This window comes from Mixophyes fleayi, chromosome 9 (genome assembly GCF_038048845.1).
Source record: "Mixophyes fleayi isolate aMixFle1 chromosome 9, aMixFle1.hap1, whole genome shotgun sequence".
In the NCBI taxonomy this organism is placed as follows: domain Eukaryota; kingdom Metazoa; phylum Chordata; class Amphibia; order Anura; family Limnodynastidae; genus Mixophyes; species Mixophyes fleayi.
In genome coordinates, this window is record NC_134410.1 from 109886392 (window position 1) to 109912575 (window position 26184).

The window sequence follows — 26184 nt, forward strand, 5'->3', positions numbered from 1 at the left end:
ACTCTTCCGGGAGTCCCGGAGGACTCCCCGAAATTCTGGAGCCTCCCAGGAATTCCGGGAGAGTAGGCAAGTATGCCATACAAGTGTCCCTGTGGTACAGAAGGCTATAATCACATGCCTTATATTTGTATGTATTAAACCTCCTAACAAAAGGTGTTTTTAAATTCCTTTTTAATGTGTGTAAACACGTCTGACACCAGAAACCATTGTTTGTAGAGTTTTTGTACCCAGTGATGTTTATCTTGCCTTGTGATCCATTGCGGTAGCGTTTGTGTTACATTTCTGTGCATTTCTGCATTTAAACACATAGGAAAGCCTACAATCACTAGTAATAATGCATGTAAAACACCATTGGGCCTGTGGCCTAAATCTGGCTGTATCAATGGTTCAACTTCCAGGCCGGGGGGGGCATCGGTCCCTCAGGCCGCTCAGTCTCACCGCTGTTAGGGCCGGCCGTTAGACTGGCCGGCCGCCCCCCGGATGCAATATCGCCTGATTTTTACCGGCGGCCGCATCATTGGACACGGACGCATCATGTGTCATCTGAAGCGGCCGCCTGTGTGGCCCCCGGGCTGAAATCTGCCAGCCCGAGCCTGTTCCAGACGCCTATAGAGTGACAGGGCCTGAGTCATTAAGCAAGGCAAAAAAAAAAAAGGATTAAGTTTGCTCTGGGATAAACCATGTTACAATGCAAGGGATGCAGATTAGTTTATAATTTTGCACATAAGGAAAAAAATGGCTGCTTTTTCTTGCAGCACACAAATACTTGATAGTTTTATTTTTACACTGAAATTTAAAGTTAATCTAGGACATGCCCTACCCCAACTATAAATTATAGTTGCCTACTCTCCCGGGATGTCCATGAGAATCCGGAATTTCTGTTAGCCTCCCCCGGGAGAGCAGGGCAACCTCCCGGTTCTTGGCCACTTCATTAATTAAGTGGCACGATTCAAGCGTCATCGTGGCCCCACCCCTGCTGTAATAGGCCAGAAATTGTGATTTCAGTTGGGGGGGGGGGGTGACGTGATTCGCCGAGCCCCGCCCCCCATGCACAACTCCTCCCCAAAGTTGGCGAGTATGCTATAAATCTGTCTCCACATTTTAAATTTACCTCCCCCTCCAATGCAACATGGTTTTTCCCAGGTGCCCAGGTGCTTTGCTCTCCTTAATGGCTCAGGCTCTGCATGTGTAAACCTTTCTCTCCAATAGAAATCCAAAGGTTCACAGTGCTTCAAATCCTCCTGAGGTCTCGCTATCTGCACCATGTTGTTCTTTGTTTCAGTTGTTATATTTTATTACAACCATGTAAAGTGCAGAATACATTATCGACCTTATAGCAATTTTTCATAAATAAAATATATTTTTTAAGTCTCTTCTTTGTTAAATACAGATTTTTTTTAACTCTACAGATATAAACATGATCCCATGACCAGATTGTCCATACTAAAGAATACCTGTCATGGTTTTCAGCAGCTGTTTTAAGATTTCTACAGTGACTAGTTCATCTTTCATGCATAATTACCAATATTTTGTGCCTTTCTTCTGGGAGATCCCGGAGGGGAGAGCAAGTGGGGAGGAGTCATGGCAATGCAATCGCATAACCCGAACCCCGCCCCTTGCCAGGCAATGTCGTGAATCATGGCATTTTCGCGGCGGAACCAGGCCGTAATGACACGATTCGCCCCCACCACTTATCTATTGCGGGGACGAGAACCGGGAGGTTGCCCTGCTCTCCTGGGAGCCGGGAGGTCTCCCAGAAATGCGGGAGTCTCCCGGACATTCCAGGAGAGTAAGCAACTATGCCTAAAGAAAAGCAGTTAATGAATCTCTAGAGACTGAAGTGTCTTTTACATTTCTGTCTCCATTACTGAAGTCATGTTGTCTTACCTGTCAGTCTTTGATTAAATCTTGGTCTCCATGAAAATGGCAACCTCCATAGGCATCAATATATGGACATAGAACACAATTTCTGAACTGTGTAATCATACCACAGATGGCGAAGCCAACCATATCTTGTACTGGCTCAGCATCAGGGAGAATTCCAGACTCTTCAGGGAGTGAGTCTCCCTGACATTCAGGAAGAGTTGGCAAGTATACTTTTAATATTGGCTGTGAAAAGTGAGGACAAACCATATACGGGCAGGAGCATGCTACCTATGCTTCTGAGAAACCCCCTGTGACATCATTCCACTGCCAGGATTCAGCACATTGGCTCTGAGTAATCACATGAGATTAGTGCACATGAACTTGTGCTCACACCATCAGCTAAGTTTAAATAATGTGTAATTTTTTTTATGTTACAGGTACAGAGGGTCTCAGATTAATAGCTGTTTTTCTAATTCTTTACTCAAGAATGATGTTTGTGTTACTAACTGCATTTCAGTTTGGAGTTTGTTCAGCATGCACTATTAATATTAAATTTTTCAAAACTGTATGACAGGTACACATTAAGCATTCCCCCCCACTGTTTGTAAAAAAAACCCAAAACATGTTACAAGTACATTGCACGTTATTTTATTAAATAGAACTCAGAGGATCTGCTCCTAGTACACTTTAACTTTCATTAATGAGTCACGTGACAGAGTCAGCTGATTGTTGATCTGCTTCACACAGTTGATTTCCTTCCTCAGCTGCTGAATTTACAGACAGGGACCAGTGAGCATATAGAGGGTGACAGTGTAGTGTAAGTGCACAGAGGTGTTAAGCAGAGACAATCTTAGGGACAGGGGTTATATATTGGCAGTAACAAATTGTGGGAGAGAGAACAGGGCAGACGGTTGTTTCCAAATTGTGTGGAAGAGACAATTGCAGAGACTGAGTGACCACATACAGATAAGTTCCAGGATGGAAGGGAGAACACGCCTGCAGCAGTGGAAAGACCAGATGAGCAAAGAGCTGGACAGAGTCATGGATTTCTGGATAAAACATTCCGAGGACAAGGAATATGGGTAACTAGACTCTGGTTCAATCCTGGGATGATTATTGTGTTAACTGGAAAGTGGGATACAGAGATTATTGGCGGCTTATTGTGCTATAAAATAAATTGTAAACAGAGTCGGATATCACTGTTAAACATGTATTTATTAGCAAATATTTATTCTGCTGTGTTGTACAATAAGGGAAAAGCTAATCATAAAGTTTAGAGTCCTAAATTAGTGCAAAATATTGGACGTCAAGTATAATGTAAACCAATCTCGTGCTATTGTAACAATTTAGAACTCTAAACTTTAATTATCCAGCAAAATATTATACACATAAAACAAACAACAAACATTAAACAAGGATATAGAAATCCAGGTCTATATGAGGTTACAATCTAAAATGCAGCAACATTTTGCACGTCGTTGTCATAAACATGCCGTCTACTGCACACAACTTGATGGTTGATGTCCCATATAGATTATACTGCATGGTGGTTGTTTTGGGGCGGTCCAAATGTTTAACATTGTGCTTGCTGTGCACATGGCACCATTCCATATTTGCCAACATTTTATAACAACTCCCCCGGGAAGTCAGGTGGCAAGGTCAGGAGGGGTATGGTGATGCTTCACTATGGCCCATCCCCTGTTATATAATGCGGAGAGTCATGCCCACATGGGGGGGCGGGGCTTATGACAAGAATCGCACAATTAAGCTCTGCCTCTGCCAGAAACCAGGAGAATGCCAACTGGTTCCGGAGGACTCCACAAAATACATGAGTATGCCCTATTCAAACAAGATCATCTAGTACGGAATACACAGACTTAATTTATCTAAATCATGTTTTATTTCAATGATCTATAAGATAGATTATTCAAAATGACCTTCTGGTGCTCTCAGGAATTCACTTTTGAAGAAAAAAATCTAATCTTGATGCATTTCAGTGCACAACAGAAGATGATCCTATGAGAATTACAATCTATTATCCCAAAGCGGTTGCCCTATGCGCATATCTTACCACAACTCAGTAACAGATTTTGGGTAGTACTCAATAGGGCCCTCCTAGTCAGCTCTGTTGAATAGAATTGGACTGACAACACCCTTCTGCGCAGTTGTTGTGCCCCCATCCTATTTGCCACATGGGGAGTGGCAGGTTACGAGGGCTGAGAGAGAGGAGGGTGGAGGAAAAGTATTGGGAATATTTCATGTTTCATTGAAAAGTGCATATAAAAAAAAAAAAAAAGTTACACAATGTAAAAAGCTACATTTGCATTCTGTTAGGATCATTCATGGATTATAATGATTGGTAAGACAGCAGGGCTGACATTTGAGGGGTACCATCAGTGCACTACCCATGCTTGAGCAGAGCTCCATGCTTAATGCCCTCTTATGTGGATCCTTGAGAACTGCAGTCTGAAACAGGTTTTCCCTGTGCGTTACTGCAGTATGGTGCTGCGAGCACAGCCTATATGAGTGTGATCACATGGCAGATGTATTTGGTTGGTGAACAGGGCACGCGGTGTGGGATGGAAGGCTGGTAGAGCTTGTTAAACACTATAAAGAAGACAGAGGTCTAATTAGTACCGAAGGAACATAAACGCCCTGACTGGGCCAGTCTTGCATTAAGTAAGCGAGGGGAGGGGGTGAGAGGGATAGTGGAGAATAAAGGGGAATGGGTTAGGACAGTGTTGGCTAACCTGTGACACTCCAGGTGTTGTGAAACTACAAGTCCCAGCATACCCTTCCAGCAATAAGCTGCCATATATTGGCAAAGCATGCTGGGACTTGTAGTTTCACAACACCTGGAGTGTCACAGGTTAGGTAGATCAGGTGTGAAACAGAGCGGGAGCTGGTTAGAAGGGAGCCAAAGGGAGAAGGGAGGGAGCTGTAGTAGGGATGTTCAGAAGGGATAAGAGAGGTTTAAATTGAGGGAATCAAGGAGTCTAGATTAAATTGCTGCCATGGGGGCGCAAGTGGCGGCCCTGGGGTTAAGCCCCTTTTCAAGGTGCAGCTGAAATTGTCGATACCACCCTTATAAGGGGGGGGAGTCTTATAGAAAGCAAGGGTAAAGGGGGGTGGGGTCACCAGGGCCTGGAGGTCTCTTCTTGGTTGTGATATTTAAGGTTATGACTGGAACTGATGGATGGATTTTTCTTTGCCACCTTTCGAAAGATTTATTTGGCAAAAAAGAGGTCACAGCTTTATTTTAAAATCAATCTCATGTCTTTATTTCAAGAAATAGGAGAGTGGGTAGTAAGAACGGGGGCAACGGCCGTCAGGCAGTTTATCTGCGTGTCTAGCCACACTTCCTGTGGCATTAGCCCTTCCTGTGGAATAGGGGAGGGTCTCTATTTTCCAAGCCCCTAAAACTGTCTTTGGGGATCCAACACCAACTTAATACCAACAATTTATTTGCAGGTTCCTTTAAACCTGTGAGGGGAAATGAGGGCGTGGCCAGAGCAGAGTTCTCCACCAATATGGCTAATTCTGGGAATTGCAGACACTTAATAGGAAAGGATCATGTTACCTCAGAATAAAATGCCAGATTAGCTGCCAACTATTCCTGTGGGATCCATGCAATAGGTGACACGAGTAGATGGCAACACATATAACAAAAAATAGTATCTCTAACTTATATAACAAATGCTCATATACCTCAATGACATCTACTTCTACTATCGTACTTATTTGTACCATCTGATTCATTCACAAATGTTCTTATTCCACTGTGTTTCTTGTTGCTAGAGGCTTCTTCACTTGTCTCGGTCAGGATGGGTCAGTGTATGATCAACTGAAGTACATCTGGCTGCAGGGGAGACAGGTGAGGTGACTGCAGTGAGAGCTGAGTTTAAATAAAACCATCATCTCTACGGCTATACTATGCTTTTATAACGCACATACAATACATTCATTATTGCTGAACTGCATTTGCTTTGCTGGTCAGACAGCTGCTCTCTGGCGGAAATATATGTGATGTGATCTGTATTTTATTAAGAGGTGAAATAAAGTTTATCCATCTATGTTATTGTGGTCTTGTTAGAAGATCCTTGTACATTCAGATATTACCCATGGAGAGTTATTCATTAACGTTGCTGAAAGCTGCAAGTCTGCACTAAAATCGCAGCAACCAAGCGGTGTTCATCTGTCAAGTGCTACTTAGACAATAAAAGCAAATATTTGGTTGTTTCACTGCAGTTTTGCCCCTTTAAGCAATATTAGTAAATGACCTGCAGCGCTCACATGTATCACTGTTGGTTAGATACAGGGTGTTTTTATGTAACCGTTTCTTTTCTGGGATCCCTTTACTGGGTAAATCTTTACTTGACAAAACCCATCAGAAACTTACTGATAAATCACTTCTACTGTATCCTCCATTCTTGCTACAGTTGGGTCATCTTTTGCCAAAAGGCAAACTCTTGGCAAACATTACTGCATGAACCTACTCCTGACTGGCTCTTAGTGTGCACCTGTCATTATCCGGGGCCCCAAGAGGGGAGGGACAGGTAGGAAGTGCCCGGGCCTGCCTGGGGAACTCTGACCTGCCTGTGTAGGGGGAGGAGTCACCAACCTGGTATGATCCCGCCCCCTTCGGCATCTATAGAATAACACATAAGAAAGTTGCTGTTCCGGGGCCCGAAATTTATCTTGCTGACCCTGGTCATCATGAATTGCCATACTTTTAGCTTCTTTCCGTACCTTTTTGTTATCAGCCTACATCTTTTGATTGTTTGTAGTTTTTAAGTAGACTGGGATAAAACAACTCGTAGCTAGTCGGAACATAAAAATGTTCACAGCAGCACAGATTATTTCAGGAAAATAGCGTGATGATCTTACGGGGGCAGTGTCCTGCCCACTTGTGTGATTGTGTTAGTAAGGAGACGGACAGGTTTGTTATGGTGTGAGGAAGGGAGTGGAATCGAGGGAGACTGGGAGCCAGTGTAAGGTGCTGGATAACTAAACAAGACTGATTAGTTCTATCAAACTGGTGCTGGGAAGATACTGCTGTCAAACACACCACAATATCATAATCGTTTATTTGTATAGCGCTAGCAAATTCTGTAGTGCTGTACAATTGGGAGCAAACACAGTAATAAAACAATACTGGGTAACACAGACAGAGCGGTAAGAAGGCCCTGCCCGCAAGCTTGCAATCTCTAGATGAAATGAAGTTCATACATCCCATAGATTGTAAGCTTGCGAGCAGGGCCTTCTCACCTTTGTCTGTACCCAGTTTGTTTATTCGTTTACTATGTTTGTCCCCAATTGTAAAGCGCTATGGAATATGTTGGCGCTATATAAATAAATGATGATGATACATCCAACTTGTTCTGAATCGCTTTCCTTTTGTTGCAACTTAATGCTAGTATAGTATGTAAGTGACAGTAGAGGCGATATATACCAACACTTCAGTAGTGTAAGCCAGTGGTTCCCGAACTGTGTGCCTAGGCTCCCTGGGGTGCCTCGGCGATCTCACAGGGGTGCCTCAGCCAGGGCCAGTGGTAAGCAAGGCGGGGGGGGGACTAATTGTAATTATTTTGGCTTAGGGGTGCCTTCAAAAAATTAGAGACCCCAAGAGTGCCTTGAACTGAAAAAGTTTGTGATCCACTGGTGTTAGGGGAAGGTGACACTGCCCCTCTGTGCATCGGGAGGGGACAGAAAAGGTAATTGCAACAGTATCCTTAAATACTGTTGTTGCGTACAAGACCATTTACGTCCCATAAAAGTGCGACTTGCATAACTTTTCAGTTGCTCCCTAATTCCCAGTTGAACTTATATACTTGCATTCCCTTGCGCTTGAGAGTTGGGTCAGAGGCTCATTTGTAAATTCTGTGGCATGGGGAGTGGAGATACAAAGCAACTACCCAGGGGCTGGCTGGGATGGGGGACAGTCCTATAGTGGGCTACCTTGGGCTGGGTCATTGGGCTACCTGCACCTTTAACATCCTAATAGGCTGCTGAGCCGAGTCCTGCTCACTGCCTCGGGCTAACATTTGCCAGCCAGCCCCTGCATCTACCCCTGTTAGACATGCATCCAATTTAGTCTTCCATGTATCTTTAAGATACTCCTGTTATATGTTCCTCTGCACATCCCATAGACCTGATGCAGGTTTCCCGCTTGATGATGACGATGGCGGCCACGTTTTTGTGTTGAACATATCTATGCGCTCAAGTTAAATTTGCATGTATTCTAGTAGACATGAAACTCCAAACATAGCCACAGAAATGTAAGTGTATGAGTACGTTTTTGCAGGTATGCAAAATTCACTGTTTTATATTTTACTCTAAATCAGGTTCTTGATGAGTTAAATAAAAGCAGTGTATATTTCTGTGCAGATGGTAGACTGTAAGAGTCATGATAGATCCCTTTGTTCTGTTAAGTCAGGCCCATGTTGTTCTGGTGCTTCTAGGTTTGGATGTATTGCCGTCTCTACAGGAAGGTGCCCAGGTTCCACAGACCGGAGATACTCGCCTCTGCCATTGCTGGTGAGTCTCTGGTTCAATAGTGTATACAGAATAATACGTACACATATGTGTGTATGTGTATATATATATCTATATCTATCTATATATATATATATATATATATATATTCTACTATATAAATGCCTAGTGGCGTGTGTGAAAAAAAACCACAAGCTGCAGCGCCACCTGCTGGGCAGAGTTATACACTGACCTATGTATTTCTTGAAGGAGAAGTGACAGTTGGGAGTGGTTGGTGGTTGCCGGGGGTGACAGTGGGGAGTTTTTAACACCTTAAGTAGCTTGATGAAGGATGTGGCGATGAAGATGAAGGATGAGGTGATGGAGAAAAATGATGAGGTGGTGACATGTGGACAAAACCACGTTAAAAAAGGGCGCTTGCGTCGGGAAGTAACGCTCTTCCCATGAGGAGGCCTGGGCTAGGCCCAAATGCATGACAAGAACCTTTTTGACACCTTAAGTAGCTTGATTTGACTAGAATGCATGAGTATCATGCATGGGTTAACTTGTGTGTGTGTGTGTGTGTGTATGTGTATATATATATATATATATATGTATGTATATGTATATATATATATATATATATATATATATATATATATATATATATATATATATATATATATATATATATATATATATATATATATATATGTGTGCGTGCTACAATGTACATGGATCAGAATGTTAACACATTGATGGTTAAGTCACCAATCAGGTGTTTGCTGTCATTGTGTAATTTGCACTAGGCAGATAAAAGCTAATTGCCGATTGGTAGCGGTGATTTTAGTGCAGATTTGCACCTTTTGGGCAATATTAGTACATGACCTTCCCTTTTTCTGAATGTACTTACATATATCTGATGTGTTCCTCCTCCATACCCAGGGGGTGAGTTCCTCCTTACCCATGCGCGCCCATCGGCTGACTCCCTGAAATGTGCCTTTGTGGTGACCCGTGACGGGCGAGCGGTGAAGACCCAGCGCACCGTTTTCAGTGAATGTTTCTACATTCTGGCTATGGACGAGCTGTGGAAGATAACCCGCAGAGAGCGCTATAAGGTGAACAAGAGAGGTGGGAACCTGCTTATCGCATGAGCGGGAGGTGCCATTTATACAGGACTTATCAGTCTGTTTATTACAGTAGGTGTTAATTATATGGGTGCCCCTTGATTCCACCCACCTATTATTCCAAGGTGGGTTTGATTATATTGTGTATGGGGGCTATTTCAGTTATGTAACTGCCCCCTTTATTTTTTTCCCCATCAGTCTTTTCATTCAATCACAGAAACACCTGGTTATATGTTCACCAATTTTTATTCATCATCATCATTTATTTATATAGCACCAACATATTCCGTAGCGCTTTACAATTGGGGACAAACATAGTAAACTAATAAACAAACTGGGTACAATAGACAAAGAGGTGAGAAGGCCCTGCTCGCAAGCTTACAATCTATGGGACAATGGGAGTTTGACACATGCGGCTAAGGGCTAGATTTACTAAGCTGCGGGTTTGAAAAAGTGGAGATGTTGCCTATAGCAACCAATCATATTCTAGCTGTCATTTTGTAGAAAGCACTAAATAAATGAAAGCTAGTATCTGATTGGTTGCTATAGGCAACATCCCACCTTTTTCAAACCCGCAGCTTAGTAAATCTAGCCCTAAGTCTACATTTTGCATTTCGGCCCAGCCAGACTGCAGAGGTAAAAGTGACTCATAGGCTAGATGATCCTGTCACACAACAATGTTGGTCAGGGGGTAGTTGTCTTGTGTGAAATTGTGTAACGGGTGGTAATAGGGTAAGGTAGTGAGGTTAAGAAGGTGATTGAGGAATATTATAAGCTTGTCTGAAGAGGTGGGTTTTCATAGAACGTTTGATTGTTTACATCAGTTTCTTTCATAAATTAAATAATACAAATAAAAAGTGGGTGTTCTGATACACAAGGGAGTTTTAATACAAGATGAAAAACTATGATAAATCCTCTTTAATCTGACAGCCTGGCCCATTCTCATGTATACCGCTTATATCACCTCGAGAGATCAACATTTTAACCCGCCATTGAAGCATCTTGTAACAGCCGACTGAGGCTTAATGCTTAATATCCAGATACAGTTATTCCATGTTTTTGCAAAATGTAAACTTTCTATAAATCAGATTCTTCCTGGTCATTAAAACAAAGATTCTTTGATGTATTGTAGACACACCTGATATGTGATATGTCCATTATTACATTCTGCAAGATCTCCAGTGTGATTATTGTGCATAGAGCATTTACTGAATAACTAAATTGTACATAGACTACAAAAGCCACAGTAATGCTTATAGGACGGCAATATCTAGAGGTGGTGGCGTTTTTTGTAATTAAATAAAATGATCCATCATTTATGATTATTACACAGCATATAAAATAGTTCTATTTGCTAAATAGTTTTTTGCTTTTCAGAAAGAGGCACGAGAGATGATGGATCAGATTGTACACTGGGTGCGAGAGGACCCCTCGGGTTTAGGGAGACCAGAGCTACCAGGGGCTGAACCGGTGAACTCTATGGCTGTTCCAATGATGCTGCTGAACTTGGTGGACCAGCTACGTGAGGAGGATGAAGAGGCAGCAAGGAAGTATGAAGAGCTGGGAGCCTGGAGTGTGGAGACAATACTGCAACACCTGCAGGTACCAGAGACCTAAAACGGGAAGTGCATGTATGATGGAGACTGAGAACTGGTGCTGAAGAGAATAGAATAGGGCAGCACAGTGGCTTAGTGGTTAGCACTTCTGCCTTACAGCACTGAGTTTGATTCCCGACCATGGCCTTATCTGTGAGGGGTTTGTATGTTCTCCCCGTGTTTGCGTGGGTTACTTCCGGGTGCTCTGGTTTCCTCCCACACTCCATAAACCTACTGGTAGGTCAATTGGCTGCTATTTAATTGCCCTTAGTCTTTCTCTGTCTGTGTGTGTGTATGTTAGGGGATTTAGATTGTAAGCCCCAATGGGGCAGGGACTGATGTGAATGAGTTCCCTGTACAGTGCTGTGGAATTAGTGGCGCTATATAAATGACGATGATGATAGAAAAGGCACTTTAAGAAATAGGATTATTCCATGTTTGGAATACCCCCTCTTGAGTTAGACCCACCAGTGGGGGGAACTACCATTGGTGCTGTGCATCGGGGGAGATAATGGGGCCCGCTGCATAGCAGATGCAGAGGGTTGGGGGCCCCGGTTCCCTCCTCCCTGCACCAGGGCCCACAGCTCACTAGTTTCACCTCTAAGACCCACCATACACCATTAAACATATATACTAAAAATGGGGGGTTGAATGTGGAGAACTCTTTAAAGTGTCATGTAACAAGACACAACATTTAAGTTGTTTCCTATAAAAGGACTGCTAACATTCACAAATATATGAAAATGTTTTATGCTACTCAGAAATAGATATATTTCGGTGGACAGTGTTAGTAATGCAATTAATGGCCAATGTGAAAAATCTTTACAATATGGGAAGTTTAATATTTTGAAATACATTTGTAAATGTTGTAAGATGCCTTTTACGATTTAATCTACTAGATTTAGTGGATCTTCCGTTAGTGGCTGATAGAGTAGATCCGCAATGTACTTTTCCCTGGGTCTCTTCTTTCTGTACACTGTTCAGTTGTCCAAAATAATGCCTTAGATGACTGTAAGTTCTTCTTCTGCAGCGTGATGGACAGGTCATATTGGAGAATGTTTCTGTAGATGGAAAGGAACTTCCAGGATGCCTGGGCAGGCATCAGAACCCTGGTATGGCCAACTCTGCCTTCATCAGAAACCTATAGCAGCTGCTCATTGCTCATGTAACCTCTTGCTTCTCTCCTGATAGGTCACGCCATTGAAGCCGGATGGTTCCTTTTACGTCAAGCGATCACACAGTCTGATCGTGCTTTGGGGCGCACAGCGGTGGAGAAGTTTGTAATAATGCCGTTTCTGTCGGGGTGGGACCAGGAGCATGGGGGTCTCTTCTCTTTCCAGGATGTGGATGGACATTGTCCAACGCAGGTGAAAATACAGCTCAGTAGCAGAGCCAGTGAATGTTCCATTTTCGTACAAATTAACTCAACCCCAATAAGTTTCCAGGATAAACTGTCCCACTCTTTTAATAATTAATTTGGCATATGATTGTGTTGGTGTCTGAAATCGTGTAGATTTCCTGTGGCCCACAACCATAAGTGCTCCTTTATGAAACCACCCGATGTGTACAGGGAATGCTATGGGTTTGTGCTAAAGTGCTTGGATGGGTTATCACAGGTCACATCCGCACCTCTCTCTCTGGACCACCTCAATTTGTGCAACTGTGCTTGTGCAAAGATCCTATTGCACTTTGTTTATGTACCATCGTTGGTGTAATAATACATATGAAAATGTTTGAATGATTTCATGGGGTTCTGTGACTTTCTCACCCTCTAGTATGTAGTACGTATAATCCTATATCGATAACTTGTTACCTTCTCCAGTAAGGGTCCAACTGACATCTTGTAAACTAGAATATATCCCTCCTAGACTCTAGTGCAGTGTTGGCTAACCTGTGACACTCAAGGTGTTGTGAAACTACAAATCCCAGCATACCCTTCCAGCAATAAGCTCCTATATATTGGCAAAGCATGCTGGGACTTGTAGTTTCACAACGCCTGGAGTGTCACAGGTTAGCCAATACTGCTCTAGTGTAAGTCCAAGCTTTCCTGAGAATCTCTATACATTGTTGTATGAACTACTTTATCATGGGATCCATTTTATAATGGACATTGCTCTATAACATAGGATTAACCCAAAATTATAAATGAGGTCATTATGAAATTTGACGAGTAGATTGTATTTGTTTGTATATGACCTGTTACATTGTATGTGAATCCAGCTGCCCCTGTGCACATGCTCAGATAGAAGAATATTGTGTAGATCATGTTTCCGGCTGTATAATACGCAGTTTGCGGATCATTCATCTGTTCTCTTCCAGCTGGAGTGGAGGATGAAACTGTGGTGGCCACACACCGAGGCTCTCATTGCCTTCCTGCTGGGCTATCTGGAGACACGGGATCCACAACTGCTTGACCATTTCCAGAAAGTCTTTGATTACACATTCAGCCGGGTGTGTAAGCAGCCGGGGTTGTAGAAAGAAACCGCTATAATCACCTACAAATATTGGTTCAGATGTCTGCAGCACCTTCCAGGGATCCATTTGATTTACCAGTGCATACCTTGTGGGGGGTCTGTGCAGTGTGGGGGGGGGGGTCTGTGCAGTGTGGCCGGCTATGTGGGGGGGGGGGGGGGTCTGTGCAGTGTGGCTGGCAATGTGGGAGGGTCTGTGCAGTGTGGCCGGCTATATGTGGGGGGGGGGTCTGTGCAGTGTGGCCGGCTATGTGGGGGTTGGGGGTTGGGGGTCTGTGCAGTGTGGTTGGCTATGTGGGGGTGGTCTGTGCAGTGTGGGGTCTGTGCAGTTTAGCCGGCTATGTGGGGGGTGGGGGTGGTCTGTGCAGTGTGGCCGGCTATGTGGGGGGTGGGGTGGGGTCTGTGCAGTGTAGGGTCTGTGCAGTGTAGCCGGCTATGTGGGGGGTGGGGTGGGGTCTGTGCAGTGTAGCCGGCTATGTGGGGGGTGGGGGTGGTCTGTGCAGTGTGGCCGGGTATGTGGGGGGTGGGGTGGGGTCTGCGCAGTGTAGGGTCTGTGCAGTGTAGCCGGCTATGTGGGGGGTGGGGTGGGGTCTGTGCAGTGTAGGGTCTGTGCAGTGTAGCCGGCTATGTGGGGGGTGGGGTGGGGTCTGTGCAGTGTAGGGTCTGTGCAGTGTGGCCGGCTATGTGGGGGGTGGGGTGGGGTCTGTGCAGTGTAGGGTCTGTGCAGTGTAGCCGGCTATGTGGGGGGTGGGGTGGGGTCTGTGCAGTGTGGTCGGCTTTGTGGGGGGTGGGGTCTGTGCAGTGTAGGGTCTGTGCAGTGTAGCCGGCTATGTGGGGGGTGGGGTGGGGTCTGTGCAGTGTAGGGTCTGTGCAGTGTAGCCGGCTATGTGGGGGGTGGGGTGGGGTCTGTGCAGTGTGGTCGGCTTTGTGGGGGGTGGGGTCTGTGCAGTGTAGGGTCTGTGCAGTGTAGCCGGCTATGTGGGGGGTGGGGTGGGGTCTGTGCAGTGTAGGGTCTGTGCAGTGTAGCTGGCTATGTGGGGGGTGGGGTGGGGTCTGTACAGTGTAGCCGGCTATGTGAGGGGTGGGGGTGGTCTGTGCAGTGTGGCCGGCTATGTGGGGGGTGGGGTGGGATCTGTGCAGTGTAGCGTCTGTGCAGCGTAGCCGGCTATGTGGGGGGTGGGGTGGGGTCTGTACAGTGTAGCCGGCTATGTGGGGGGTGGGGTCTGTGCAGTGTGGTCAGCTATGTGGGGGGTGGGGTGGGATCTGTGCAGTGTAGCGTCTGTGCAGTGTAGCCGGCTATGTGGGGGGGTGGGGTGGGGTCTGTACAGTGTAGCCGGCTATGTGGGGGGTGGGGGTGGTCTGTGCAGTGTGGTCGGCTGTGTGGGGGGTGGGGTGGGGTCTGTGCAGTGTAGGGTCTGTGCAGTGTAGCCGGCTATGTGGGGGGTGGGGTGGGGTCTGTGCAGTGTAGCCGGCTATGTGGGGGGTGGGGTGGGGTCTGTGCAGTGTAGGGTCTGTGCAGTGTAGCCGGCTATGTGGGGGATGGGGGGTGGGGTGGGGTCTGTGCAGTGTAGCCGGCTATGTGGGGGGTGGGGTCTGTGCAGTGTAGCCGGCTATGTGGGGGGCGCTGTGCAGTGTGTCTGGTATACAAATAACATTGAGTATACTTATTTGCTTCAGTTTTCTGATCCAGAACATGGAGAGTGGTTTGGTTACTTGAATCAAGATGGGAACGTGGCCCTCAGCATAAAAGGAGGTCCATTTAAAGGTCAGTACAACATTATCACATCAATCCTTAATGGAGCACAAGTGAATGAACTGCTCCCTACAAATTAAGATACCCTGAGTGTTGAGGATAACATTACCATATGAAATACTGTTCTATATACCAGATACTCACTTGAAGACAAACCTGGTGCTAATGAACATAGCAAATAATTTTCACTGTTTGTAGTCTTTGTAATGGATACCAGTGGCTTGTGGCTATACAAGGATTAATATCCATATTCGGGAAAATCCACCAACTCAGAAATATCTCCAGAGGAAGAAGAACTAGGGTCCAAGTAGTATTTATTACTGGTAACCAGGCTGGAAAATCGACGCCAACATTCGTGATAACTTCCCAGGATATAGAACACTGAAGTATACAAGGATTAGTGCTGAGGTTTAGCATCTAGGAGACATCTGCAGTCGCGGTCAATGCCAAGGGTCTGGGACACAGTATAGTCATAATAAAGACTGTAACTGTGGTTAGAAGTCTGAGGTTTAATACACAATGCAGGTAACAGTGTGACCTTAAGTGCCCATCGGGTTAATGACAAATGTTCAGGAGGTAAAATTACTGAGGTAGGACCACAATTGTAGTCACAGGTAGGCCAAGGGTCTGGTACACAATGTGACATCAGAGATATGGACAAACACTAGACACTGCTGCAGACACACCATAATCTGGTAATCCGAGCACTGAGTTAATATAGCTGTTTTAGCGCGGTAATAGTGCATTCTGGGGATTACATCTCTTGGTTGAGATGAGTTTTGGGATTTGGGGCTAAGAGTTATGTGTGTTCCATCCAGTAGCAAATGGGGTTTGCAGGGAAAAGTTTAGAAATGATTTCTGAAGGTATAATTCCAGGTTGGAGATTTCTACCTCTTCCGCTATGCCTCTTGGTTTTAAATTGTCCCATCTACCCTTATTATCTTGGTCTTCTTGAAGCTGAGATACGTCTTGATGGCTCTGGAGTAGGTCTACCCCACTTTGTGCTGGTATGCAAACTTTTTCTTCACTTGAACTGTTCTCTCCCCACCAGAAGTCATCTGTTTTCAACATATCGCACATCAGAATACATAGTTAGCCACATTTCCTTCATTTGCTTATGCAATAAAATATGAAAGTCTTTGCAGTCTATTTGGGCAGCACTGTGGCTCAGTGGTTAGCACTTCTACCTCACAGCATTGGAGTCATGAGTTCAATTTCTGATAATGGCCTTATTGTCACGAGCCGCGGCGGTACTCACAGCCGCCGCGGCTCGCTTCCTGTAGGTCCCAACGTCCCGGCCGTCACCATGACGACCGGGACGTCATTTCCTTCCAACTCCCAACCGTTGCCAAGGCAACGGTCGGACACTTCCTCAGCGCCGTGTCCTGGCAGCCAGGCGCGCATGCGCTCTAGGGACAATCAGCCAGATTTAGCCTGTGGCTGAATTAGCAGGCATTAGCCTGCAGGTGTGGATTTCAGTGCTAAGCCCTGATTGGTCTTGCTAGGTGCTGGCAATTAGCCTACAAGTGTGGCCTTGTCTAGGGGCAGGTTCTGATTGGTTATGGGTTGTATTTAAGGCAATGAGGTCTGCTGCCTCATTGCCGGTTATAGCTTCTGTGCTCCAGTCTGCTGACCTGCTTGCTCCAGTTCCTGTTCCTGTATCTACGTTTTGACTTCCCGTGTATGACCCTTGGCTTCGTATTTGACTTCGCTTGTGTTTCCTGTGACCCTGATCCTTGGCTCGTTTACCTGTTCTGCTACTTTGCCTGTGACCTCTGACCTCAGCTTGCTCATCGTTTCTGTTACCTGCTGCCGGCCTTTAGACCTCTGCGTGGACCTGACTCTTCTTGCCTGGGTTCTCCCCAGCCGGTACACACTTCACGACCCTCTGTCAGTCTGCAGCCCAGTCTGTCCCCACCATCAGGGGCTCCAGTGAACACCTGACTGGCAGAGTAGACTCCGGGTTGTGTTGTGCCGGCTGGAGGGGTTCCTAACATTATAACCGGCCCACTCACGGAGACAAGATTAGGATGGATACAAGTGGATCCACACCGTCTCCAGCACAAACTCTAGCAGGCCACGTTGAGTCCTTGTATCAGATGATGCAGGGATTGGCTGAGCGTATGTCTGTTCAAGAAGAAGCCACAAAAGCTTCACAACCGACTCCAGGTCCCATCTGTGAACCCAAAATGAACTTACCAGATCGGTTCTCCGGAAATAGAACCCTGTTTCGGAACTTCAGGGAGAGCTGCAAGCTCTATTTTCGGATGAGACCTCGCTCCTCCGGTTCAGAGCAGCAAAGAGTTGGGATTATTATTTCCCTTCTACAGGGTGACCCCCAGTCCTGGGCGTTTTCTTTGCCGCAGACCAGTCCGGCCATGCAGTCCGTAGACTCCTTCTTCGAGGCACTGGGTCTACTGTATGATGACCCGGATCGAGTGGCCTCCGCGGAAGCTCATCTACGGTCCTTGAAACAAGGCCGACGGTCGGCAGAAGAATACTGCGCTGAATTCCGTAGATGGTCACCTGATAGTGGATGGAACGACCCTGCCTTACGGAGTCAGTTCCGTCTCGGCCTATCTGAACAGATTAAAGATTCTTTGGTGCAATACCCGTCTCCTAGTTCTCTGGAGGATCTGATGCACCTCTCCATTAAAATTGACAGGAGATATAAGGAGCGGAAAACTGAAAAGGAAGCATCATCACCTCCATTCGCCTTCGTTCCTGTTTCCCAGGATGGTGAGGAGCCTATGCAATTAGGAGCATATCGTCTCTCTTCGGAAGAGAGAGACAGGAGACGTTCGCAAGGTCTATGTCTATACTGTGGCATAAAAGGCCACTTCTCCCGTTCTTGCCCAAATAAGTCGGGAAAAGACCATGCCTAGGGAATGAGGGGAAAGTTCACCTAGGTCTGCAAATTATCTCCCCGAAAAATGCTGTATTAATCCCTGCACAGCTCACCTTCCGGGCTCGCTCTGTGGACCTGTCGGCCTTCATTGATAGCGGAGCTGCAGGCAACTTCCTTGATATTGGGTTTGCCCGCTCTGCCGGAATTCCGATGGTAAAACTCAACTCTGCCATTACTGTCTGTGGCTTAGACGGAGGTCCGTTGCCTGGTGGCAAGATTTCCTGGGAGACCCCGCCACTACAGTTGAAGATCGGAGCTCTCCATTCTGAGTCAATCACCTTCTTCCTGATCGATTGTTCGTCGGTTCCTATGATCTTGGGCCACCCATGGCTTTCCTGTCATAACCCTGTCATAGACTGGGTAAAAGGAGAGATTGTCAAGTGGAGTACTTATTGTACACAATCTTGTTTGTCACTGTCTCTGCGTATGATTCAGCCTATTCCGGAGCGGCTTCCCTCACAGTATCATGAATTCTGGGACGTGTTCTCCAAGAAGGCTGCTGATACCTTACCGCCACATCGTGACTTTGACTGTGCCATCGAACTTATTCCTGGTTCCAAGTTACCTAAGGGGCGTTTGTATTCCCTTTCTGCTCCAGAAACAAAATCCATGCAGGAGTATATCGATGAAAACCTGGAGAGAGGCTTCATCAGGCCATCTAAGTCTCCCGTAGGAGCGGGATGCTTCTTTGTATCAAAAAAAGACGGAGGGTTAAGACCTTGTATTGACTACCGGGGATTGAATCATATCACAGTCAAGAACACCTATCCCCTTCCGCTCATCTCGGTTTTGTTTGATCAGCTAAGAGGGGCCACTATCTTCACTAAAATCGACCTTCGCGGAGCATATAACCTCATCCGTATCAAAGAAGGAGATGAGTGGAAGACGGCGTTCAATTCGCACTCCGGCCACTACGAGTATCTGGTCATGCCGTTTGGCCTTAGTAATGCACCTGCAGTGTTCCAGGACTTGATCAATGAAGTTCTTCGGGAATTCCTTGGTTGTTTCGTGGTCGTCTATTTAGATGATATCCTCATCTATTCCAGATCTTTGCCCGCCCATCAGACTCACGTCAAACAAGTTCTACAGAAATTACGAGAGAACCACCTGTACGCTAAGCTGGAAAAGTGTGAGTTCGAGGTACAGAGAGTATCCTTTTTAGGCTATGTAATCTCTTCTGAGGGATTCTCCATGGATCCAGCTAAGGTCCAGGCTATTCTGGATTGGGTGCAACCCAACAATCTTAAGGCGGTGCAGAGGTTCCTGGGCTTCTCCAATTATTATAGGAGATTCATTCACAACTTTGCCGACATTGTGGCTCCCATTGTCGCTCTGACCCGTAAAGGAATGGATCCAACTAATTGGTCGCCCCAAGCAGTAGCCTCATTCGAAAGCCTGAAAAGGGCCTTTGTCTCCGCTCAGGTCCTCAGACATCCGGATCCAGCTAGGACATTTATTCTTGAGGTCGACGCCTCTGACATCGGTGCCGGTGCCATCCTATCGCAGAAGGATCCTCATACTAATCGTCTGCACCCATGTGCTTATTTCTCCCGTCAGTTCTCTTCAGCGGAGGCCAACTATGATGTCGGTAATAGAGAACTATTGGCAATCAAATGGGCCTTCGAGGAGTGGCGGCATTGGTTGGAGGGTGCTTCACATCAGATCTCTGTCATTACCGATCACAAGAATTTACAATATATACAGTCAGCCAAACGTTTAAATCCCAGACAGGCCCGGTGGGCGTTATTCTTTACCCGGTTTAACTTCCTGATCACCTACCGACCAGGCTCCAAAAATGTCCGGGCAGATGCCCTTTCCAGAAGTTTCTCGGCACACCACAATCCAGTCACTATCCCAGAGCCGATTATTCCCCCTTCTGTAATCCATGCCGGGTTGACCCAAGATCTGAGTATCACACTTCAGAGATTCCAGAAATTAGCCCCTGATACTACTCCGGAGCGACGTCTCTTTGTTCCAGTCCATCTAAGGAAGGCGGTTATTGCAGAGGCGCATAACAGTAGGGTTGCAGGGCATCCTGGAATTTTCAAGACGTTAGAAATCCTTTCCCGTACAGTCTGGTGGCCATCTATGTCTGCTGACGTCAGGAGTCATATCCTCTCATGTGAGGTTTGTGCCAGAAACAAAGTTCCTAGGATCCGCCCAATAGGCCAGTTAGTTCCTTTGGCACCACCTGCAAAACCATGGACCCACTTGTCCATGGACTTTATAGTGGATTTACCACCTTCTGCAGGACACAATACCATTTGGGTCGTGGTAGACCGGTTCAGTAAGATGTCCCATTTCGTTCCCTTACCCAGACTGCCTACAGCTCGGGATTTGGCCGTCTTATTCATTCAACATATTTTCCGGCTCCATGGACTCCCTACTGACATAGTTTCCGATCGGGGTTCCCAGTTCATAGCGCAATTCTGGAGATCTTTCTGTACCCTCCTCGGAATCAAGGTTAGTTTATCATCCGCATATCACCCTCAGTCCAATGGGCAGACCGAAAGAGTTAACCAGTCCTTGGAAAAATTTTTGCGATGCTACACGTCAGAGTTCCATGATAATTGGTCTTCCTTGTTACCCTGGGCAGAATTCGCCTGTAACAATTCCTGTCATTCATATACTAAAACTTCTCCGTTTTTCTGCAATTATGGTTTTCACCCCAGATCTAACTCCCTGTATTCACTTAACCCAGTTGGTGTCCAGGAGATCCGTTCCACTGCAAGAGATCTCAGAGTTATCTGGAGGAAAGTACAGGCATCTCTGAAACAGGCTTCAGTTGTCGCAAAAAAATTTTCGGATCGCCACCGTACCATCTGCTCCTTCAAGGTGGGCCAGAGAGTGTGGCTGTCTACAAAAAACATTAAACTCAGACAGCCTTGCAAAAAGTTAGGTCCCAAGTTCATCGGCCCGTTCCTTATCATCAAGCAGGTTAATTCTGTTGCATTTAGGTTAAGAATTCCGGGCTCATTGAGAATTCCCAACACATTTCACTGTTCTCTGTTGAAGCCGGTATTATATCCTACTCAAATCCAGTCTTCAAATTTGCCTGAGAGAAAATCAAACAGATCACCAAGATACGTTGTTCAGAAGATCTTGGATTCCAAAAAAGTGCAAGGTCAGGTGCACTTCCTAGTGCAGTGGAGGAATCGTGGGTTAGAAGAACGGTCTTGGATCCCACGGAGACAACTCGATGCTCCTAAACAGTTGAAGGAGTTTTTTAAAAAATTTCCAAGGAAACCGGGATGTCGGGGTTCCTTAACCCTTCCTCAAGGGGGGGGTACTGTCACGAGCCGCGGCGGTACTCACAGCCGCCGCGGCTCGCTTCCTGTAGGTCCCAACGTCCCGGCCGTCACCATGACGACCGGGACGTCATTTCCTTCCAACTCCCAACCGTTGCCAAGGCAACGGTCGGACACTTCCTCAGCGCCGTGTCCTGGCAGCCAGGCGCGCATGCGCTCTAGGGACAATCAGGCAGATTTAGCCTGTGGCTGAATTAGCAGGCATTAGCCTGCAGGTGTGGATTTCAGTGCTAAGCCCTGATTGGTCTTGCTAGGTGCTGGCAATTAGCCTACAAGTGTGGCCTTGTCTAGGGGCAGGTTCTGATTGGTTATGGGTTGTATTTAAGGCAATGAGGTCTGCTGCCTCATTGCCGGTTATAGCTTCTGTGCTCCAGTCTGCTGACCTGCTTGCTCCAGTTCCTGTTCCTGTATCTACGTTTTGACTTCCCGTGTATGACCCTTGGCTTCGTATTTGACTTCGCTTGTGTTTCCTGTGACCCTGATCCTTGGCTCGTTTACCTGTTCTGCTACTTTGCCTGTGACCTCTGACCTCAGCTTGCTCATCGTTTCTGTTACCTGCTGCCGGCCTTTTGACCTCTGCGTGGACCTGACTCTTCTTGCCTGGGTTCTCCCCAGCCGGTACACACTTCACGACCCTCTGTCAGTCTGCAGCCCAGTCTGTCCCCACCATCAGGGGCTCCAGTGAACACCTGACTGGCAGAGTAGACTCCGGGTTGTGTTGTGCCGGCTGGAGGGGTTCCTAACACTTATCTGTGTGGAGTTTGTATGTTTTCCCTGTATTTGCGAGGGTTTCCTCCGGGTGCTCCGGTGGGGCAGGAGCTGATGTGAGCGAGTTCTCACTTTATCTAGTTCAGTTCTGCGGAATTATTAGCGCTATCATCATCATCACCATTTATTTATATAGCGCTACTAATTCCGCAGCGCTGTACAGAGAACTCATTCACATCAGTCCCTGCCCCATTGGAGCTTACAATCTAAATTCCCTAACATACACACACAGACTAGGGTCAATTTTGTTAGCAGCCAATTAACCTACCAGTATGTTTTTGGAGAGTGGAAGGAAACCGGAGCACCCGGAGGAAACCCACGCAAACACGGGGAGAACGTACAAACTCCACACAGATGAGGCTATGGTCGGGAATTGAACTCACGACCCCAGGGCTGTAATGCAAAAGTGCTAACCACTGAGCCACAATGCTGCCTAAATAAATAGATGATCTTCCGAATCAGATTATATGTGAGCACATGTGGACTCTAATCTTACCTCTTGTATCAGAAGTAGTGTATTTTATTTTTTTTTGCTAGTGCAAAAAAGCTGGATGATACTTCAGTTGTGGTGTTTTTTACTTTAGGGATCTTGTCAAGCGTTTATCACAGAGCGGATGACTTTTGGAGAGAGGAATCTTAAAAGAAATCTTTTATGTGTCCTTCAGATGTCAGTTCCTGTTTTAATAGCAAATATTTCTTTATAATTAGATAAGAAGGAGACGTAAGTTTTTCTTTTGGAAGAAAGTTCTCCTCCATACCCTTTGTTTTCATGTCTGCATTTAGTTTGCCTACCTTGTATGTCCCTGTTTTATGTTTGTCCTGTTTTCCCTACTGTACGGCGCTGCGGAGCACTGTGGCGCCTTACAAATCTACAGTAATAATAATACTTACAATCATTTTCTTTTATCTTTAGAGGAAAGAGCTCTGTAATTTCACAAATAGCCACCTGAGGGCAGTAAAGTCTTATTATATAATTGTAATGGGGATATCGCAACACTCTCTGCTGTGACTACAGAGTTAAGTACAGTTGATCACTGCCTAATACTCAGTGATTGTTAACACCTGCTATGATTGAAGGAAACCTGATTCAGGCGGATACACTGTAGATGTAATTATAACTGTAAGCTTCACTATAGGGTTTGGCTGTTTCTGTTACTGATGCAGTTTTTCTTCTTCGGGTTATAAACCAATATCCCAAGGGGGTGGATAATTTATGAGGATTGTAATTCTGATGCGGCGTAGACCTTTGATGATATGATCGCATTAGCTGCTTGAAACACTAAATGACGGTTCTCATGAATGCCTGTGTGGCGTTAAGAGAACACAAATTCATGTGCTGAGGGTTTGTCATTTTCTTTCGGGTCTGGTTAAAATGCTGATAGGGCCTGAAATACGTAATCCTGGTTTTTATAAAGAATTCAGTCTCCCCTACACTTTGTACTTGAGGCGTCCTCTGAAGTTTCCTCTACTTATTGCCGGATCAGTATAACTGTTGAAATCTCTCCAAGGCCCAGTGGTACCATCACCTGTGTCGCCCTAGCGGGTGAGCTGCCTATTTCAATAGATTCCTGATGTGTGTTTCTGTGCAGTCGGTGCTGTTGCCTTGTTATAGGGACCAGGCAGAGGATCTTATGTGGGGTCAGAGTTTGTTCAAATATCCCACTAAGGGTAGAACAGGCACAGATATGGGTGTTTGGCAGAGAAAGTGGGAGAGCCGGGGAGAAAGTACAGGGGAGGACTGTAAAATTTTAGCCCCGGGGGGGATGGGGGCAAGACTCAACTCAGCAGCCTATCAGGAACATTTTAAAGCAAAAAAAAATGCAGGTGACCCAGCCCAAGGTAGCTCACTATGGGACCGGCCTGGGAGGCAGATGTCCCCCAGCCCAGCCTGTCCCTGGGAAAGTGGTTAAAACTTCTTATTTGATTAAAGACCACAACGGCCCAGACACATTAGAAACAGGTGTCGACCTCTGGTTTGTAAGTTCAATTGGTTTATACTGTAGCTTAGCCTTGGAACAACTTTTCCATCCAAGCGAGGGGGATAGACCTCCTGGGGGAGGGGGGCACTTGAGTTTTGATTTTATAATTGATCGTCCAATAACACCTCTCTGAGCCGTGGATACAGTGTAGGCCTCGGAAATGTTTTTGCTTTGGCAGCTCTCTGTGGACCAAATGTACTTCAGGGAGCTCCCTGGTGTAAAGTTTTAGGATAGGTTTTTTTGTGTTTTTTTTGTGTTTTTACTCAACAGTTGGAACTGCAGTTGAACACGTGTTGGCAGCCAAGCCACGCTCCCCCAGCTTTGGGTTTTTTTCACCTGTGCCCAAGCCCTATGACTAAATCTGGTCCAAAGATTAGGAGAGTTTTCATCATCCGTCTTGAATGATAGTATAGAGGTTTTTTGTTTTTGTTTTTTTAGGTTTTAACAATCCCAAGCATTATTTGTAGAAAATACATATTCAGCCTTTGCATACATATACAAGGACAGCAAAATCCAAAATGTATGTGTTACCATTTAGTCCAACTTTCATTTCCGATTAAAAAAAAAAAAAAAGGAAATTTCAAAACCTTGAAAGTAATCTGAAAATTCACAAACGGGTAAGTGGCAAAATTGCTTAAGGGAATTGCCTCCAGCCACCATAGTAAAACTTGAAATAAAAGTGCAATTAACACTTTTTTTAAATTAATATATTTTACAATAAAAATCTACACTTTATAATAAATCCTGTTGCTTTTAAATATGTTGTGAATATTTTTTATTTCATGTTTTTATTTTTTTATATTTGTGGCCGAGTGCCAGTAGTACCAAAAGTGAATTTATTTAAACCAACACAATGTCTTATGTGGATGCGATACAGAACTGAAAGCTTAGCACTGCCATGTGTCTGAGTCTACCAATCTACAGTCAGTACAGAGCATTTCTCACAGGCTTCTGTTTTGCATTGCTGCAAGATAGAGATGCACCACCCTCTTAAACAGTTCTTTAAGGTAAATTATTTAGCTCACTGATATACAGGCTTCAAAATATATCAATGTCAAAAAGAGTTTTTATTTCCTCCTTCATTTTGTCTGGCTCAGTGGTTAGCACTTCTGCCTCACAGAACTGGGGTCATGAGTTCGATTCCAGACCATGGCCTTATCTGTGTGGAGTTTGTATGTTCCCCCCGCGTTTTTGCGTGTGTTTCCTCCAGCTGCTTGGGTTTTCTCCCACAATCCAAAAACATACTAGAAGATTAATTGGCCGCTATCAAAAAATTGACCCTAGTCTCTCTCTCTATCTGTGTGTGTGTCTGTGTATGTTAGGGAATGTAGACTGTAAGCTCCAATGGGGCAGGGACTGATATGGGCCAGTTCTCTGTACAGCGCTACGGAATTAGTGGCGCTATATAAATTGATGATGATGATTTACCGCTTTCTTTTTAGGCTGTTTCCATGTCCCTCGATGCCTGTATATGTGTGAGGAAATCCTGTCCAAGCTCTTGGAGGAGGAAGACGAAAAGCCTGCAAATATATCGTCTTAGATTCTTGGAAGCTGGAAGAACACTCCTGGTTTTATGAGATGGGGATCCCCTGCTGACTCACCTACAATCAGCTGCTAACAAGTGCATTGATCAACTTAAACTAAAATAATGGTCCAATACAACCAACTGTAACATGGCGCTAATTGTACTATATTATTATGCAACTTACAGCTTTCAAAGTTACCTCTTCTAGTGCTTCTCTTCCTTTCATGCTGGCTTATGTCCGAGATCTCTGGTGCAATACCTGAGCCCAGTCTGTCTTTGTATTAAGGCTTGTATGAATATAGACACCTATATACTTATACACAGACTATAATATGTCCACAGATTGATGGAAATAACAAAAACAAATATGTTAAGAAATTGTCAATTTTGTTAAAGTGGTTTTACTGTCA

At 45.4% G+C, this 26184-nt stretch overlaps 1 protein-coding gene across 1 annotated transcript; it reads left to right on the forward strand.

The window, feature by feature from the left end:
* The first annotated feature begins 2605 nt into the window (after positions 1-2605).
* On the forward strand, positions 2606-26184 carry RENBP (renin binding protein). Its single transcript, XM_075184871.1, has 10 exons — positions 2606-2948; positions 5665-5740; positions 8328-8403; positions 9286-9458; positions 10845-11069; positions 12093-12174; positions 12254-12429; positions 13382-13513; positions 15211-15298; positions 25692-26184. The coding sequence occupies exons 1-10, from the start codon at positions 2845-2847 to the stop codon at positions 25787-25789; spliced, it is 1230 nt and encodes a 409-aa protein (XP_075040972.1). The 5' UTR covers positions 2606-2844; the 3' UTR covers positions 25790-26184.